Source organism: Aethalodelphis obliquidens, unplaced genomic scaffold (genome assembly GCF_003676395.1).
Source record: "Aethalodelphis obliquidens isolate GAN/ISIS:26980383/991018 unplaced genomic scaffold, ASM367639v1 scaffold84, whole genome shotgun sequence".
In the NCBI taxonomy this organism is placed as follows: domain Eukaryota; kingdom Metazoa; phylum Chordata; class Mammalia; order Artiodactyla; family Delphinidae; genus Aethalodelphis; species Aethalodelphis obliquidens.
Window position 1 is genome coordinate 5,784,540 of NW_020838028.1, and position 20,679 is coordinate 5,805,218.

The 20,679-nt window shown below is 34.5% G+C and overlaps 1 protein-coding gene across 3 annotated transcripts in view; it reads right to left on the bottom strand.

Moving 5' to 3' along the window:
- CNTN1 (contactin 1) overlaps positions 1 to 20,679 on the bottom strand; it is a 378,978-nt gene that overhangs the window by 91,691 nt on the left and 266,608 nt on the right. For 2 of the 3 annotated variants that reach the window (XM_027093460.1, XM_027093458.1), the window contains exons 15-16: positions 18,667 to 18,787; positions 3,714 to 4,721 (exon numbers count right to left, since the gene is read on the bottom strand). In XM_027093460.1, the coding sequence (XP_026949261.1) occupies positions 4,642 to 4,721; positions 18,667 to 18,787 (201 nt within the window). In that variant the 3' untranslated portion in view covers positions 3,714 to 4,641. Of the gene's footprint in view, positions 1 to 3,713; positions 4,722 to 18,666; positions 18,788 to 20,679 lie in introns of those variants that run through there. The other variant, XM_027093461.1, reaches the window with a different exon arrangement.

The window sequence follows — 20,679 nt, forward strand, 5'->3', positions numbered from 1 at the left end:
AAGGAAAGAATTGAAGCTAGGGAAAATGTAAGCGAATAGACAGCTAGATACAGGTTATTTCACTATTACTCTATCGGTATACCTTTCCAGTTTCTTAGGTGTCCTCAGGCAGATAGCTAATGATTGCTAAGAACACTATATATACCAAATTTAAATTATCATGAAACAGAGAAATTGGTCAGAGGGAAAGGACCTTTGGAATTTGACCTGTATTTTAAATGCATAAGTATATTAGATGACAGATTATTTTATTCATCCATTTTTTTCTGTCTTTTGTTTTTATCATTAATGATCCATAGTGGGAATAAAAAAAGAAGGAACTGGAATATTTCTCTGACTAACCCTGCAAAGGCTTTTCATCAGTTCTCACTATTAGTAAATACTAAAGGAGTTGGAAAGAGAAGAAAATGAGAAAAAGAGATAGGAAGGAGGGGATAAAAAGTTATTCCAAGTATGCTTTTTGGTTTTAGTTTTTATGAATATAGTTTTATCTATACTACTTGCATACCCCCCATGCCCTGGAGTTCTGATATTCATTTTATTAAGCTTATGTATCATGTCCATAAAACAGTGCTGCTATTTTTGTTTTCCGATTCTTCCAAATGCTGACAGATGTCGTTAAGTGTGGACATCACTAACTGTGTTAGGCCTGTCCAGTTGACTAAATTCCTCCTTTATAAATTAACAGTACAGACTTCAATGTTGATTCTTTACATCTTCTTTTCCTTTTCAATATCATGGTGTTCAACCACTACCTTTCTGTACTTCTTCAGGTAGAGGCTGCCACTATGGACTGTTCTTCCTTTTTTATTTGCATTACCCTCTATCTTTCAATTCTTGTTTTTCACCATTATAACCTTTCTCTCTGGCTTTAAATATCTCCCTCAGAGATTACTGACTGAGAAAGCTCCAAAAAATCTCACCTATGGGGGATAATTAGTAGTCTATCAAGATCCTTGTTAGTGTTATGTTTCTACATTGTGAGTTCTTCAAAATCAGGCAAAAGGAGTCTATAATTACTGAGGCTTTTTTCTGTCACTTTTTTTTTACATAGTGGAGGCTTTGGAAATAGCCAGAATGGTCCTTTATCATCTGTGGTTCAATGCAGTTTCACTGGCCACATCCATATTCTCTTTTCCTAAATTTTTCTAGGTTCTCAATGTTTTTACTATTAAATCACTGACTACAGGCAAATATTGAAAACATTTGGCTATGTAATGTAGGTCACACACACTTTAGAGATCACTGAAGCCAATACCTGTACATTTTACAAAACGTTGCTGCAGTTCAGAAAGGTTATTGCCAGAATGAAACAGTTGGTCTGTGACAGTACAGAAAAAGACAAGAGACTGAGTTTCCTGGTACAACCCAGGCAAAGCGAGAAGAAGCCCGTTTGAAATTCAAATCATGCAGCCCAAACGTGTCTGTCCACAAAAAGCCTGCAGAGAACTACCTGATAACTAGCACATTTATACTGTGCTTCTCTTGGATTTGCCTGCATTTTTAAAAAAGTATGAACTCATAAGAGCATAAAATGTTAGTGAATCCAAAAAAAGAAATTTATATTGTCTATTTTAATAAAAGTAGTATATTTTACTAAGTCCTTATTATATCTGAGTCATTGCTAAATCTTTTATAATTATTACAAGTAATGCTATGATGTAGGCACTATTATTTTCACTATTTTACAAATGAGGATACCCAGATATGGACAGATTAAATAAAATAGCCACAGTCATCCAGCTAGCAAACGGCAAAGCTAAGACTTGAACTCAACTGATTTGCCATAGACTTTTCATTAACTATAGTAAAAACAATCATTTAAAAACAGCATTAGCAGCTTCAAATTCAAAAATGGTATTTACTGCTTTTTTTTAGAGACCTTTTTTGTTGGGGAGAATATGAATTACTTGGGCACTAGTGCATATTGTGAGTAAAATGACAAAAACTGCAATATATTGACTGCAGCTTTTTAAATCATTTTGTGATCTGTTAATTCAGATAAGTGAAGGTAAAGATATCACCCATTTATAAATTCCTACTACATGCCTAGTTTTTTTTTATTATCATGAAGGGATTTGTTAAACTTTCCTGAATTTTACTAGTGTTTTTAGAAAAAAATACCTATGTGTGAACAAACTACAGATGTGATTTCCACTCAGTTTTCTTTCACATGTAAAGTAATTAGAAGGAAAAATGAACATAAATACAATTATTTCTCAATTCTGCCATTTCTTCTTTAGGAATGTAGTAACACTCAGTGAAGTAGTTTTTAGACATTTGAGGAAAAATAGCAGGAAAAAAATTTTCAAAATGATTATTCACACATTATAAGCTGACTGTATTTTCTCAATCAATAACTGAGACTAATTTTCCCATAAGTCCAGTGGGATAGAAGATTTGAAACTGGGATCCTCCAGGATTAAACACGATGGATGCATAGTACCCATGACTATACCCCAGGCGTCACTTGAGTCAGCGCCAATACTTAGGCAGTAACCCTAACGCACCTTCTCCCTCCAAAAGGCTGACTGGCTCTCTAAATACCTGTAGTTAGAACTGGACCCCAAAAAACTGCTGGTCCTTCTTGGACTCCACTCCGCATAGCACACATTTAATGCAAGCCTTGGCACTAAGCAGGAAAGACATCTCAGTGTCATCTTATTTCCATTTGTAATTACTCCATAAGTAATTAAAAGCAAAGCACCACATATGAGTATCTCGTGGTTCACTGTTTATTTTTACCAAAAGAGCAAATTTTAATGAAAAGTTTAAATGTTAAGAAAACAAAAAACTTTCAGTACAAATTATCATCCCTTTTAAAATAAAATAATCTGAAAATAACAATGCTGAAACAACATCAGTTATTATCAAGGCACATGGCGTCTTCTTTACCAAAACATGTCAGTTAGAGTCTCTTTATTACTACATGCCCGTTCTTGCTCTGAAAATTAGTTAAGACAACAGCTTTATTATAAGGTAATAAAACACAAATTTGTGTGCTCTTGTTAAAGCGTTAAGACTGTACTAAGATGAAGCTGAATATTAAACATCTCTACCATTTAATAGGAATATAGTAGTTTTTCAACCTCTAAAATTGGTATTTTAACCTCTTATATTGTTAAAAATGAACATAGATCACTATTAGAAATGAGAATGAGGATAAAGGAGCTAAATGAATCTATGTAATTCTAGTTGATATTGAAGCAGTTTATCTAAACAAAAATATTCTCCTTTTCCTGCCACTTGTCATAATTGTTATGTGGTTTCCTTTCTAATTTTTATTCTGTCTTTCCAAAACTATATTCCTATCTGATCTTGGTGGTATACTTTCAGTGATGGACTATGGACCACAATGTTGGTTTATGCACATCTCCATGGCAACATTTATGGATACGTGACAATTTTGAATTATTTTAAAATATCTTATTAAAATGACAGTTGCCCTAGATCTCCAGTCTAAATCCTAAGATGCTTCCTTCTATGACAATAATTAACACTAGAAAATGAAAAATGGTGGAAATAAGTAACATTTTGAGCCAGAGGCATGTATTCCTTTACGATGACTAATCAATTATTTTTTAACTACATACATATTTAGGGGTCATTACATATCTCTCAAAGCTTTCCTAAGAGTTCTTCCAACCACAGATGGGAATTTTAGAGTTACTAAATGAGAAGTTCATATAATATCCCACCCTTAACCATAAACCTGTTTAAGAAGAGCAAATTATTTCTTGTGAAGAAATAAGAATTTTAAGCATGTCTCTTTGACCAAAGGGCAGAAATGAAAATATTTTCAAATAATGAAATTCAAGCAGTTCCAGAAAGAATTATATACACTTCAATTTTAATCTGCCATTTCTGTTCATGTCCTTCCAAAAAGTCTTGACCTTCCTCTCAAAACAAAAGATCCAAGAAGGCTGATGCTAGGAGTTAACAGAATTAAATATGCATACGTGCTGTTAATGGCTTAGTCATCTTCACTTAAATCTTGCTACTGAGATGACAGTTTTCTCCACATGCTGACCAATTTCACTTCCCAGTCCCAGGAATTGTTCCAAAAACCTTACAGAGCCATGGGTGGTCTTCAGTTGTTTATTGCTGTTTTTGATCTTTTCTTGCCAAAGAATATATGTGGCACCAGGATACAAAAGGCCACTGGAATAATGCCCCTTAGCTTACATCCTAATTAAGATGACTCATTAGTGAATTTGACAACAACAGTGTTCATTACCTGCTTGGGTAAATCAAACAGTCCATTCAGTGGCAACACTCCTGTATTATAATTCACCAGTTCTTCATTTTTTTTTTCAGATAATGAGCTAATTTCTGAGATATGTAATTTCAAAGAAAAACAGGATATGAAAACACAAAAATTTTACTTGGCCATTATATGATGTACTGGGTTAGTTCAGTAGGCATTTTTCAGATATTAATGAAGCTATGCAATTATATTTTAAAATATCATTCTGCTCAAAGTATGCTTAAATGTTCAAAAAGGAAAAAAATCCTCTAAGAACTAGATTTTGGCAGGGGGAACTGCAGAAGCTACAAGATTGAGTTAATTAGTAAAATCTAATATAATATGTTAAAAAAAAAAAAAAAAAAGGTTTTCCCACAAAGAGTGAGTGTCAACGATCACCAGGTTGGAGGCAGGCTTGCACAGACGGGGAGAAAAGGATCCGCCATGTTTTTCTCTCCATCTTTTCTGTTTTTACCTGCAAGAGGAAAGATCAAGGCTGAAGGGCAAGTGTGGATGCCCATTTAGGAGCAGGAAGCCATATACTTCAGGAATTTGCCAAGTATCCTTAATGGGTAAGTTGAAATAATGAACAAAGAAAAACATCTTCTAAACACTGTAGATGGGAGTCCAAAAAGGAGAAGGCTGAAGTGACAAGCCTTGGCCCAATCAAACCTGTTTCCCTCAGAAATAGTGACTGACTTTGTAAGGAACAAGAGTTGTAACTGGATCCCTTCCTCCCCTTAAAAAAACCCTCAAATTCCTAGAGCCTTTGTAATTCCACTCCACATAGTACAAGTCTACCTACCCAAACCTATGCTCATGCCTTCAAGGCTTCTAAGTAAGAAAAAAATCCTGAGGATAAATTTAAGCAGTGATTTATGAAATTTAATCAGAGGTTGGGGCTGGAAGTCATGGGAACCTGTGTCTTGATTAATATTATATTTATTGTTTATGTCTATATAGACATTAATAGCAAAAGGGAGGGAAGTAAAAGAAAATGTTTATAGAAAGTCATCATGGGCAACGTGTGAACTGGAGCTGTTCTTCTCTTTCATAAATATGGACTCTGAGGCTTATGATGATTAACTGACTGGCCTAAGACCACAGGTTATTCAGCAGGTGAAGTGCATTTCTAATCTATGTTTGCTTAATGCCAAAAGCCATACATTTTCCATTGTGCCATGCGGATCTTTTAATGACTGTATGCATATATTAGTATAACTATATTATCATAGAAAAGTATGGTATTAACAAGATGATCATCCTCCTATGTTCCCTAACCATAACTAGGGATAGTTTGATTATTATAATTAGACCACTTTATAACTACTAGTGCCCCCCTGGTTATAGTTATTTAAGTAGGAGAAATAGTATCTAGGAAAACTGCTGACTGCTTATTGCAAATTTAGTCCTATGATAAATGGTAACAAAGGTCACAAAAACGCACTTGTCTCTTACATTTGTCTTTCAAACATAAGAGATTTCCAAGTCTTTTGATGAGAATTGAAATTGCTAATTTTAAATATATTCTTTTTTTCTCCCTTTTAAATGAAGTTTTGTGGAGAGAGGGGGCAGTGAACAGTCACACAGGGAGCCTCCCCAAACTGTTGCACATTGGAGTGCCATTTCTTGAATTAGTAACAGAGACTTCCAACCTCTGCAGGAACATATCAAACAGTGGTCCTCCAACTTGTTTAAACCACAAACATCAGAAGTACCTGGTGTGTTCCAAACAGGGACAGCCCCTTGCCCCAGAGAAATTCTCAGAGATGTGCGGGGCGGCTCAAGCACTAGCTGTTGAGAGCCACTAAGACTGTAGTGAGATGATGCTCAGAAGTATATTCCTTAGTGTGACAGAGCCCAGACTGTTCAATGACACACAAGGGATTGCTACCTTCTAGTGAGTCACAAGTTATTTGCTACTAAGAATATTGAAAATTCATAAGTTTGTACATTAGTTTTTTGTGTAAAAATGAAGTGTATTCAAGGTTATCCTTTTAATTATGCTAGCTCTTGTTCACTGTTCACTTTCATCCCAATGCATTTTCAGGTAAGGGAGTTGGTATTCCAGCAGTGCCCTGGGAAATGCATGTGGGCCACAACGAAGTCCCTTACCTCATCCCATGTCAACAGAGTGACCATGACAAGCATTGGGCAATTAGAAATTAAAATGGTGTTTTAATTTTTTGGAAAAAAAAAAAGACCCTTTGGATTTATTCCACAATCTTCATTCACTCATGAGTGTATTGGGCAGTTAAAATTATAATAGAAAGGTACTGTGGCAGAGAGAAGATTGGGAGCTCCCTGCTGTGTTGATCTAATGAGATGTCCTAAGCCAAATTTAGATAACGGATGGGAGACAGGGTTCTGTCACACAAGGACCGGATCCTGTAGTCACCTCTGAAGAGGAAATAGGGAAGGCGCAAACTATGGAATAGCTGGATTTGTAGGATACCAATGGAGATTCCATAGTTGCTTGTAGTACCCTTTTACATTTCTCCCTTTCCCTTTGAGTATGTCTCTATTAATCCCAGTGATGATGGTAGTTTGGACCTGTGTGATAGGAATTTAAAAGGACTAAAATGGAATTTAAAAGGACTAAAAGGACCTATGTGATAGGAATTTAAAAGGACTAAAATCTCTTCTCTAAAGCTTGTTATACTGACCACAGGTTTAGAGGGTAAAAGTTTTCGCTGAGTTTCCTTCATTTTCATTTACTTAGGTGTAAGAAATTCTGTGACCCAATCAAATTCCCAGGGCCTGGTCTGATGAGGTTGGCTGGTGGGAAGGAGATAGATGGTGGTGGCAGGAAGCCAGTCTGCAAAAGGTACCATGAGGAAATAATTGCACATTCCTGAGACTTGAAATGGCAGACTTTACAAAAGTCACACCAAAAAAATAGTTTTGCTTAAAAGGAATTTTATACCATTGAGTCTTCTGTTGGTTATTTTTTCAATAATGAAGCTAAAGCATTTTGTCTTCTTTTTTAAATAAAATGAACCAAAAAGAGAAGATATTATGAAATTCTAATTTCAAATAACTTAAAATTTTACTCTCTGAATTAACTTTGAATTATCAATGCTTCAGAGTATTTGGGTGGACAATTTAACAAACAAACCATATACCAATGTGAAACAGATGTACAATAAAATTATCTGATCTGATTTTTATATTCGGGAAGTTAAACACTAAAGAGAAGTGAGAAAAAGTAAGTTATGTAGTGAATTTGAAACACTGATAACTGGCCAAGTTCTGGCTTGATCATGTGAACTCTGAGGAATATTTTCTTTTTCTTCTTGTTTTAAACTTCCTTTGCCTATGAATGGATTACCAGTCCTTGCATGACTACCACACAGCAGTTTTGTTAGGATGACATGATAAAATTTATATGAAAGTCCTGTAGACACATACATTCTAATCTAAAACACTTAAACATTTTGAATGTACTATTTTTAAGGCCAAAGAACACATTATAAAATCAAGCTTAAAACCATCTACTATGATTTATTGTTTTTGCTGTTGTAATTACAATTGTATGACGTTGACTACATGAAAATAATTTTAATTATTATACCTTTCCCTTTTTATTAGACCATTCATAAATATATTATGGGCAAAAATAAAATTGCAAAATCTGTATCAGTAACTTTTCTATAGAATAAACATTTCTTACCAAAAAAGAAAAAAGCCTACATTTTAATTTTTCCACATTGATTATTTTATCTCATTGAATATATCTGAATTAGTGTTTGATTATATTATGTTACAGCAATGAACTGGGTGTTATATGTGAAGCCAGACTGCTTATATTCAAATCTTGTCCTTTTACTTAGTAGCTAAATGATCTTGGGCAAGTAACTTAGCCTCTCTGGTACTCAATTTCCTTATGTGTAAAATGGGGATAATGATCGTATCCATCTCTTAAAATAGTGTTGTTAAAATTAGCCTTTAGGGACTTCTCTGGTGGCACAGTGGATAAGAATCTGCCCACAAACGCAGGGGACACGGGTTGGATCCCTGGTCTGGGAGGATCCCACATGCTGCAGAGCAACTAAGTCTGTGCGCCACAACTACTGAGCCTGCGCTCTACAGCCCACGAGCCACAACTTCTGAGCCTGCATGCCACAACTACTGAAGCCCGTGTGCCTAGAGCCCATGCTCTGCAACAAGAGAAGCCACAGTAATGGGAAGCCTGAGCACCACGCGAAGAGTAGACCCTGCTCGTCGCAACTAGAGAAAGCCCATGCACAGCAACAAAGACCCAACGCAGCCAAAAAATAAATAAAATAAAATAAATTAAAAAAAAATAAGGCTTTAATAAATATTACGTATCCTAACATAATATAATAAATATATGCTATGTAATTTGTATTTTGTTATAAAATATACTATATAATTATGTCATATATTATACATTAACATATAATTACATATCTTTATTTTTAAATTTTATATTCATAATATATGTCTTTTCACAGGATATAGATTAGAGTTGGAAACATATTTTGCCAGCATAATTAAAATTTTTTTTTTAAATATGAACTAATTGCCATTTATTCATGTCCATAAAGACTTTTGGATATCACTGGTTATCTGTACTGCTTGTAATTTGATGTAATTGTCAGCATAATTTGACATTACTATCTGGTAAGTAGACACTGATGTATAAAGCCCATGATGGGTCAGTGAAGTGGAGTGTCTAAAAGCCTGCCAGACTATTAAGTTCGTAAATCTTTCCTGCTTTCCCTCCTGGAATCAGAGTGAGGAGAAGCAAGTTTGCTGATTATTTTTTAAGGGAATCATGGATACAGGCTGACTGCGTAGCAAAGAATAAATTCCAGTTTGCCAAAAGCTGATCAGTTTGATTATAAGACAAAGAGAGTCAGGAGCAATTGATTGAAGAAGAGAAGAAATCCTACAAGGAAACTTCTCTCACTGTACTCCAGTGAAGAAAAAGAAAAGTAATCTAAATTTATATCAGTGCATCCTTCACAGTGTTATCTACCAGTTTATAACCCTCACACAGTTATGTTTCAATTTTTGAATTTGTAAAATGAAGGGATAAACTAAATCACTTTCAAGATCCATCTTAAAGCTTAAAATATCATGACTCATTCTGAATGAACTACATACTTTGCTGATATATTTGAACACTTCCTTGAATTTATGTCAATTTATATCGAACTGACTTTGAAAAATACAGTTTCAAATTATTGATGTACTTCATAACTTCAGTAGTAATTGGGAAAGCTGCTACTTTTACTAGAGCTTTTATCAAATAGAACTACGTGTAAGTTCTAGCTTTGAAACAATCAGGCTACCTTGTAAATTCAGATACACCTTTCAGCTCATTATTTCAGCTTTAGCTTACAACAGTTATGGAGAACTGGCCCTTAGCAGCTTTTGAATTTGTTGATTCTCAATGGAAATGAGAAAGCTTAATTTCTGGGCAGGCTTCACTATTAATAGATGTATGGCTGTGGTTTAGTGCCAAGTGGGGTCAGGATGCCTCCGAATGGCGCCCTGTCAGTCGTTGCTCCAGCCAATGTGGTCAATGAGGGCCATTTTCCTGTCTCAGTCCTGCAAGGACTGACGAGATGGAATCTTTAGTCTGTCTCTGTGGCAAACTTTCTTGGCCAAAGCAAGTGGAAAGCAGAGGCAATTATCCAAGTATCTGAGGTAAATGCGTGTTTTTCTGACCCAAATACTTGAAAAACTACCTCAACTATTCTCTTTGATTTGACTCTGATGATCTGGACACATCTTTCTGCCTGTATAAATGAATCTCTTTTCTGGATGTCTTCACATATGCATGTGTGTGTGAGGCAGGTGGAGGTGGTAAGCTGTGTGTGTACTCGTGCATCTGTCTGGCTTTGTGTGCACATCACGTGCAACTTTTTAATCTGTTCTTCCTAATTTTATAGTGATTAAATTAATTAATTTAAAAGTCTTTTTGAATTAATTTAGGCATGCCATGCTTAAATAATAATTTTGAACATAAATCCACATTTGGTTATTAATAATAACTTGAATATAGGAATTCTTGAACACTGGGTAAATATTTATGCCAGATACCGCAGAAATCTAAATCCTGATTTAGCACCAAGAGTTCCACTAACTTTTAGCATGACAGCAGACTCACCGTCTTTTTGCTTTCACAAATAGCCAGGGTCCCTGAGTTAGCCATACAAATAGAATGCTAAATAATCCAACAGGTGGTAATTTAACCTTTTAAAATAAATGTCTTTGGCTTTATTTTTCCCACAATGTTTTAAAAACCCAACTACTATTTATTAGCATGTGCTGGACAATGGATAGGAAAACAAGAAGAGCAGAACTGCAGTCAGTAACTTTCACCATTTAGTAGCAGCAATTCTAGAACAGACTTGGTAATCGTTTGGGTACTATACCAAATTAACTGTTGAAAGTTTTAGTGTATTAAACTATTAAAATTTTAAAGCACTAACTACAGAAGTTTTAGAAATTAACTATAGATTTTATTTATTCTTACAATCTGGAAGAAGCCTAGGTTCCAAAATGATTATTATGAAATAGATGGGTAATACAAGACAAGTCTCTTCCTCTTGAAGTCTAAATTTTGTAGTATAAAGGAATGGAAATTTTCTAGATGACCTCCAGGATTAATTCTAGATTTAAAATTGTATATTCCAATTTTAACATAAATGCAGATATTTCATGTAGCTACTCTGAAGAAGTTGGAAGGAAAAAAGATGTAACTGGTGCATGATTTTCCAATAATAGGACCATTAGAACTCTTTTATCTGAGACAAAGAAAATGTTTACTTCCTATTTTTTAAGAAAGAGTACTAATTAATCTGGAACAACATCTCTAAGTAAATGGTTCAAAATTGTTTGCCTGGATAGCGAAGAGAGGTGTGCTCTGGATATGAACTCTGCTAACATAGAACATCTGGGAGTAACAAATACTCAAGAGCATTTTCTGTAGAAAAGACCATTGGCCAACCATTATGATTGTTTAAAATACAGCAGTATTATTCAGACTAAAAAGTATATTGACAGCTTCCAGCAGGTTATTTATTTGGCTATAATACCTTAACTTAGCCAACACAGGATTTAAAAGTGGGTTAGTCATCAACCAAAATGACCTCCTTAAGAAAGAATCTGGTAACCATGTCATTAGGCCAAGTACTAAAAACTTCAGGGGATTACATCAAATAAAGATGACATCTAACATATCCATTTCCATTCTGCAACTGTATTTTGGCATTAGAAATACACACACACACATTTTGGCATTCATACATACACACATGCACACACACAATATTCTAATCTAAATGAAAATCTACATAAAACTATGAATATAAGCTTTTAATATAAAAATATAAACAATACAAACTTAATTTGGAGATGCAATGATTTACACAGTTTTGTATTATCCACTGGACCTTTAGTTACACTTTTTCCTAAATGTTTCCAAATTTCACATAGCACAGGTTAGTGTTGAGAATCAGACTAAAGTCTTTTTCTTTTGTTTGTTTTTAAATCTCAGCCTTGTATTAAGAAATTTTGTTTAATATGGTATATAAGATGTAAAAGAGGGGGCAGATGTGAAAAGTATAATCATGATTGCATTTTCTGTTTTGGCAATTTTAGTGACAAACATTATGTTCAGCCAGGTGTCAGGAAGGTCCTCCTAAAGGTCGGTAGCATTGCCAAGGATATTTATAATACAGCAGAAATGCCATGGAAAGTAGTAAAAAACAGACGTCAAAGCCTCATTTCTTGCTTTTGTGGCCTAATTTTATGGTCCATTTTTGAATGCTGTCCAAAAGTGCACTCATAAAAGAGAATTTAGATTTGGCAAGCTACATAAATGCTCCCACAGGTGCTGTCAGATAAATCCTGAAACACCTTTCCTTCTAAATGACACTTTTTTTTTTAACTGAAAAGCACTAAGTCCTCCAGAAACATCTTTTGCTAAAAACATTCATACAGGGCTGTAGATGTGCATCAAAACTTACTTGATGAAACAACCTGAAATACACTTTTGTGGGACCTATTTAGTACAACCTTTATTACAATAACAACAACAAAAAGGAAATTTGTATCGATCCTCTTGATTTGGATTTTTATATAAGAAGCCTAAAACCATTTGAAGTCTAATAGCTGGTTCTTTTTTTTTAACTAAAAATAGTTTTAAACTGTAAAGGTCTTCTAGATATTAAGCAGTTTGTAGCTGTTTGAGTTCTAAATCTCTTTGGCTATATTATATGCACCTCTGTTTTAAAGTTTTATTCTGAAATTACCTCTTTCACTAATACAATAATAATTTAAATTGATGTCAATATGTGCTCTGATAGAAAAAAAATTAGTAAAATCTTTTATAAATTACTTGAAATGCCATATTACCAAGAAATGGCATTACAATCTCTTGTAAAGTTATCTTCATTTTTATATCAGTGCTCTAGCTGGGAAATATTTCATCATATTTTGTTTTTGTTTTTTTATTTACTTACTGTTGATACATAGATTGAGTGGTTCTTGATTAACTTTAGAGTTTTTGAAGCTATCTTATTTGGTGTGACTTAAGGCTTAAGTGTAGCTGTGCTAAAATTATATAAGGGTAAGGGAAAAAGGAGTTAACTCTTTTTCTCACCACCTGGACTACCTTCCTGCATTTCCATGCCACTCCTGTCCTTACATCAGAGCTCCCTTCCCTGACTTCTAGCCAAATATTCATAACAGTTTTTCAATTGTTTGTTGATTGACTTCTATTTGGTTTGAACAGGATGAATTGGAGGAAAAGGGGACCTTACCATCTTTTTGAAACACATTTCTAATGTAATTTACCCATTCCATAAACAAAATAATAGGACTTTCAAACTATTTTCCAAGAATTCCCTAGAACAATAATTTCCAAAAACCATTTAAAGACCACTTCATCACAAGCATCATGGGGCATTATTAAAAATACAGATTTGCCAGCCCAGGCCAGGTTTAAACACTTGGTCACTCTGGAATGCTGTAATTTGATGCCCTCCGTAATGACATTCTTTAAAAATATATCCAGTATTTATTTAAAGGGGAGACAGACATGCATAGGGAAAAAGGAGTGAAGGAGGGTTCTGGGGAAAGAAGTAGAACACACACTCTCTTCTACTGCCTTCAGTAATTCAACCCTGGTTCCAAAGCTGCAACCCCACTAGGTCCTTCCCAGGCCTGGATCCACTTCCTCAGAAGGCAGTTTGGTGGCCACCACTTGTTCAAACATTACCTCTGGGTGTGCCATACTCTTTGCCTTCTAGTAATATTATACTATTTTTGAAAAAAGAGCCCATATGTACATATTTTCTTTATATTTTCAGTGTATTTTATGTCCAGTGATTTTTTTCTTAAACTTTTTTTTGGAGATAATTATAGATTCACATGCAACTGTGAAAATTAATACAGGAAGGTCCTGCATATCCTTCACTCATTTACTCACCATAACTTTCTGTATAACTAAATACAATAACAGAACCAGAAAATTGACATCGACATAATCCATCAACCTTATAGTACAGATTTTGCTAGTTTTACATTCATTCATTTGTGTGTTTATGTGTTTGTTTAGTTCTAAGAAACTTTTAGTTTTATCACATGCGTAGACTTCTGGGACCATGACCACAGTTAAAATACAGAACAATTTCATCATGAGGATCCCCTGTTGTACACTTTCATGGCTACAGCTACTCCCCTTCCTCTAGCCTCCCTAAGCCACCATTAATCTACTCTCCATCTCTATAATTTTGTCATTACAAGAATGCTAAATAAATGGAATCATACAGTATGTAACCTTTTGAGGTTGGCTTTCTTTCACTCAGCATTAATTCCCTTGATACATATCCAAATTGCACACATCAATAGATCATTCTTCTCTTATTGCTAAGTAATAGTCCATGGTACTAATATACCACATTTTGTTTAACCACTCACCTGTTTAAGGGCATTTGTTTCCAGTGTTGGGCTATCATGAATAAAACAGCTATGAACATTTGTGTATATATATTTTATGTGGACATAAGTTTTAATGTCTTTGAGATAAATGTCCAAGAGTGCAACTACTGGGTCCTGTAGTAAGCACATGTTTAGAAACAGCCATACTCTTTTCCAGGGTGGCTGTACAATTCTACATTTTCACCAGCAATGTGTGGGTGAGTGACTCTGTTGTTTTGCATCACTATTTCTTTTTTATTTTAGCCATTCTTATAGGTATGTAGTGATATATCACTGTGGCTTTAAATGTGCATTTCCCTAATGGTTAATGACATTGAACATCTTTTATGTGTTTATCTACCATTTGTATATCATCTTCAATGAAATGTCTGTTCACATCTTTTATCTTTTTTCATATTAGGTTATTTTAATTTTGAGTTTTGAGAGTTATTTATATGTTTTACATACAAACCTTTCTTGGATATATGGTTTGCAAATATTTTCTCCCAGTCTGTTGCTTGTCTTTTCATCATCTTCACAGGGACTTTCACAAAGCAAAAGTTTTAAATTTTGATGAAGTTCAGTTTATCACTTTTTCATTTTATGCATTATGCTTTTGGTGTCAAGTCTAAGAACTCTTCATCTAGCCCTAAGAGCTGAAGACTTTCACCTATACTTTATTTTTCTAAAAGTTTCATAGTTTAAAATTTACAAATAAGTCCATGATCCATTTCAAGTTAATTATGTATAAGGTCCTTTTTTTTTTTTTTTGAACTGTGAATCCTCATTTGTTCTAGCACCATTTATTGCAAAGGCTAATCTTCCTCCACTGAATTAATTTTCATTTTTGTTATAAATCAGTTGAGCATATGTGTATGGGTCAATTTCTGTGTCCGTTGTTGATGCACCATGGTTCACCAGGTCAATCTTTACGCTAGCTTTGCTAAACCCATCCCAGAGCTATTAATTTAGAAACTTCCAAGAGAGGCTTAGAATTGTGTATTTAAAATTAATTGTAGTAGTAAATCTGATGTACAGCCAAGTCTGGCACCTGCACCCAGAGGTTACACAAAGATTTTTCATGAATCTTTGCTGAAAAGGTTGGTGGAGAGGAAGTAGGGGATAGCAGGTCACCCTGTTTAATTAAATTAAATATATTGAGAAATATTTAACATTTAGGTAAAGCTGTATAAAGTAAGAAATGACCACCTAAAAACTCACCATTCAGGTTAAGAAATAAAACATTACTTATTCAGATGTAGCCTTTTGTGGGTCCCCTCCCTCCTTAACCACACTCACCTCCTCTCCTATCTCCAACCCAGGGGTAACAACTCCCCTATATTTCATGATTATCATTTTCATGCATTCTCTATATTTGACCATATAAAATATGCACACATATTCATATACATACATACATACATATATATGTCAGATTTGTTGTTTTAATAGAAACTTGAAGTAAAAGCAACTATCAACTTGATCAGTGTGCAACTTATTCTTGCCAGTTCTCAAACCCAGACCACAGCATATTCTGAAGTCTAGTTTAGCTCTGTTTGCTTAGATTTGGGTATTTTTACTGTTTTCTTTGTTCATCATGCTATTTGATGTCTCAGAACTTTACTCTGGCATTATTTTCCTTCTTCCTGAAATTTACCCATTAAATATTCCTTTAGACATAAGAGTCTCTTGGGAAATAAACTCTGTTTCTGTTGGTCTAAATATAACTATTTTTCCTCATTATGAAATGATAACTTGTCTGTATATATACTTCTTGGTGGAGAGTTATTTTTCTTTCAGCACATTCCATGGTTGTATTAGTTATCTACTGCTGCATAACAAATTACCCCAGGCCTGAGTGGCTTAAAACAATAGTAAACAGTTATCTCTTTTTTTTTTTTTAACATCTTTATTGGAGTATAGTTGCTTTACAATTGTATGTTAGTTTCTGCTTTATAACAAAGTGAATCAGCTATACTTATAAACAGTTATCTCTTACAGTTTCTGTGGATTAAGAATTTTTGAGTGGCTTAGCTGAATAATTCTTGATCAGGGTCTGCCATGAAAGTTATAATCAAACTGTTGGCCAAGGCTACAGTCATCTGAAAGCTTGACTGGAAGATCTGCTCTCTAGATGACTCACTCAAATGACTGGGAAGTTGGTATTGGTTATTAATAGGAGGTCTCATTTCCTCTTCATGTGGGCTTCTCTACAAGATTGCTGAAATATCCTCATGACATGGTAGTTGGCTTCCTCCAAAATGAGAATTCCAAAAACCAAGGCAGAAGCAGCAATGTGATTTATGACAATGTTCAGCGCTGTCATTTCTGCTGGCACATAAACCAACCCTAAGTGTTAGAGGGATTACACAGGGGCTGGTTTATCAGAAAGCAAGGATCACTGAGGGTCACCTTGAAGTCTGGATCCCCCAATTACCTTGTGACTTTTATTACTGCTGCTGAGTAGTTGGCCATCAGAATGCAGCTATGCAGAAATGTATTTGACTATTTGAATTGCAAATTTCTCTTGATATAAAATGAATACCTTTTATATTATTAGAAATAACATTTGGAGAATGATTACAACTTTCAGACTTTTATCAGTGTTAAGCAATACTTTTTATCTACCTGTATAGCTTTTTCAACACCCTGCTATAGTGCAGGGACTTAAAATGCTATATCATATTTCTACTAAGTGCACTTGCCAGATTGCTTTGCTTTAAGTTATATTTCCTATGACTAAAGGGCTTTAGAAAAAAAAAAACTTTATATTTTCACATAATACCTGCTATACCTTTTTTATATTGGTTTTTCTGTAAAAAATACAGAGTATGATGATTATTAATTACCTAAGTATGAGTGGATAAGGTTATTAATATTCTTTGACTACATCTGTAAAACTTCGTCTTCCCTGTGAGTACTGGGAGTTTGCTGCAATGTCATTATATGAAGACACTGATGCCCAGGCATTGTAACATAACCCCTATTGTAACACTAATGATAATCTTTTAATATGCAAATAATTTCAATTAAATACAAGCATAGAGTATTGCTGGAAGTGACTTAACAGCTAGTGGTCTGACTAGAAAGAACAGTGAATAGTCCCTCTCCCTGATAACTCTCACAGACAGTAGATGTTCCAGATAACAAAATATTCCTAATGGAAATACTGAATCTAAATGAACTTCCTTTAATTTAGCATTTTGTAGCCTTGGAGTTTTATTAATTTTCAATTAATCCAGAATGGGTATTAAGACAAACCATGAATATCATCTCATTTACTAATTGTTTATCTGATTGCGCAAAAGCTGACTGAAAAAAGAAGTGCAATAAATAATGGTCAATAAATATTTCTAGTAGGTAAAATGTGAAAAAAACCAAAATTTAACATGTCACTGAGACAGAGGGAAAAAGAGAACAATGAAACTATGAGATAGAATTCTGCAACTCACTAAATATTAATAAAAATGCATATGTGAATTTCACAACTTAGTAGAGAAGGTAACTCATATGTACAGATTGCTATAAAATACGTTAGAGAAAGTAATAATTGTTATGAGAGTTTAGAAGAGAGGGCTCATATTTGGGACCTCATAAAAATGACTCATGAGTTTGTTACTTCTTGAGCCAAGTCTTGAAGGATGGATAAGATTTGGGCAACAATCAATGAAAACAGCATGTAGAAGGAATGCTGTGAACCAAGGAACAGAGGTAGAAATCCTAGGGTATTTCTGTGGACTAGTTGGTCAGGAGGAATGGTGAGAGATTAAAGCTAAACAGGCCGAGGTCACCACACCTCATGGAACTTCTTGGGCACTTAGCTAAAAGGAATGGTCTACATTCTGTAGGCAGGGAGTAAAGAGCCGATGAATGATTTTAAATAAAGTAAGGCATATTCTGAGCTGGCCTCACAGCTATATAGCAGAGGCCAGTAGCAAAGGTGTTGTATTTTCAATAAGCATGTATCCAAGCACATTTTCAATCATTTATAAGAACAAAAGCACTAGTCTGAAAATCAGTAACAAATAGAAACATGAGACATGTACAAAGCATTTTTTATTCTAAGATGATACTGGTAAATGTATAACACTTGAGGTTTTAATAAACAGCACCAGTGTATTTTTTCCATAAAAAGTAAAAAAGGAAACAAAACTCTACTCAACACATGAAAAGTATTAGCAGGAACTGAGAACTTCTGGTAAGTACTAAGTTTAAAAGCACAAACATTTAGTAGGAGGTATGTGGTGTAAGTTGCTAAAAAAATACGTAGTTCGTAAAACAAACAAAATCAGTTCTGTTTACTACTTGGCTGGCATAAATCAGGCATGGGTGAAGAACTGTTCTCAAGGATCGAGATTCTAAATATATAAGAATTCGTACCAGAGTTACCAGAAGATTATACATATTTATGTAAGTCATATAGCTTTGGTTTTGTGATTACCAAATGTTGAAACTCTTACCTCGCACAACAAGGTCAGCTGAGGCTGAAGAATTATCCACAATTGTCTGAGCGGTGCACGTGTACCTCCCAGCGTGTTTTAGCTGGGCATTTCGGATGAGCAGTTCCCCATTGGAATCCAGCTGTCGGCAAAAACAGCAGTCATTCAAATCAGTACTTTTTTTTCACCAATTAAATGGTATTTAGGATATGAGAGGTACATTTTCCCCTAACAAAATGAACACCTGTTCGAGATGTGCTAACTGTCTGTGTGTTCTTAAGTTACTTAAACTCTGGGCTTTGGTATCTCAAGTGAAAAATAGAGTGAATTACCTAAGGTCCTTTTTAGCTTTAATGTCTTTAGTATTCTATTATTTATATAATCAGAGGGCATTTTGAGAGAAAGCACAGGATGAAACTATTTCATTGATGTCTTTTAAAAAGAAATGTGAAGGTTCAAAAATCTTGATGCTCAATATCAATGAGGATACATAAATGCTGTATGGCTAGGGAGAATTATTAATTTGGTTATGTAAAACCAATCTAAACAACTAATTTCAAGACGTGCCACAGTTCATTTTACAAAGATACTAAACGTGTGCAGAAACTGTCAAAATGGACAATTCTACTAACATGTTCTGTTTTGGCCAAATATAACCTCCCTGTGGGCAAGGATTTTTGTCTTGTTCACTGCTCTATTCCCAGTGCTTAGAATAGTGTTTAACATATGTTTTTTTTAAGGAGGCTTGAGGGAATTTTGCTTGTGAATGATAAGGCACCATCCCAATGCAATTTCTAAAAATAGCTAATATTTATAGAATGCCTCCTCTATACAGATCCTGGGATTCTCTTCTGAAAACACTCCTATGAGATAGGTCCTATTTTGTCCATTTTACTAAAGATAAAAGTGAGACTTAGAGTAGCCAAGTAATTTAACTATGGTTACTTGGTTTGCTTGGTTGGAGGAGCATAACATAGTCCATGCTCATTATCTCCAAAATACTCTCTTAAGAGAAAAATTTGGAAAACTCAATTTTTAAATAGACATTTGGTTTCCCTGAGAAACAAAAATATTGATTTACTATTGCAATTATAGATATCCAGATAGATTAAAGGATGAAAAACTAATGATTAGGTTAATATTTCATGTAATAGATGAAGGTATTGTTTCTGTTATATGACAGACCTGCAAATTTTAATTATTTAATGACTATATATGGAATAAATGTTCTGCTTCACCATTGGTTCTGCTGGTGGCCCCTTCACATATTAAATTCCCTACTGGTCTTGGAAAGTATTTGGGTTGCAATCCTTGCTTGATTAATAAGATTAATTAAAAATAATAGCTAGTTATCATCTGAGCAGATTGATTCAATTGGTTGTAATAGAATACTACTATCTCCATATAAAGAACTGGTCAGTGGCCACACACCTTGTTCCTTGGTTTCAGTAATTAAAATCTCTGAAAAATGAAACTAGGGGTCATACAATTTAATGTTAGTTGGGGTCTTCCTGTCCCTTGAGGTCTAAGATTGGGTAAAAATCAAGTTTCCAAGATTTCTTCAAATTCCTAAGGTAGGGGAATTCTTTCCTTCTGTTCTCTTGACCAAGGAGCTCCAGACCAACCTTTTCTCTATTTTGCCATGAAACCTACTAGCATGAAGTATTCCGTAGTAAAGTAGGTGTACTAAAGAGTTAAAGGTCATGGAATTGGTTGTATCCCACAAAGTAGGGCAATTATCATCCACTGTATATTTCTATTTTTAAAAGTCCTGCTGGTCATAATTTTACTAAGGATTTCTCAGTGACCTTCACCTGTCTCTGTTCCCTATCATCTTGTTGGCACTCACTCCCACTCCCATATCTTACCTCTCTCTGCTCTTTTCTTCTTTCCCTTGGAAACAAACAACTATTCTTCTTTCCTCGTGTTAAGCTGCTTAATTATTGGATCGTTGCTTGGATTCTGACAATACTTCTTCCTCAAACCCTTACTTTCTGTTTTTAGCTTTTGCCGTTTCTTTACCTCTTACCCCTC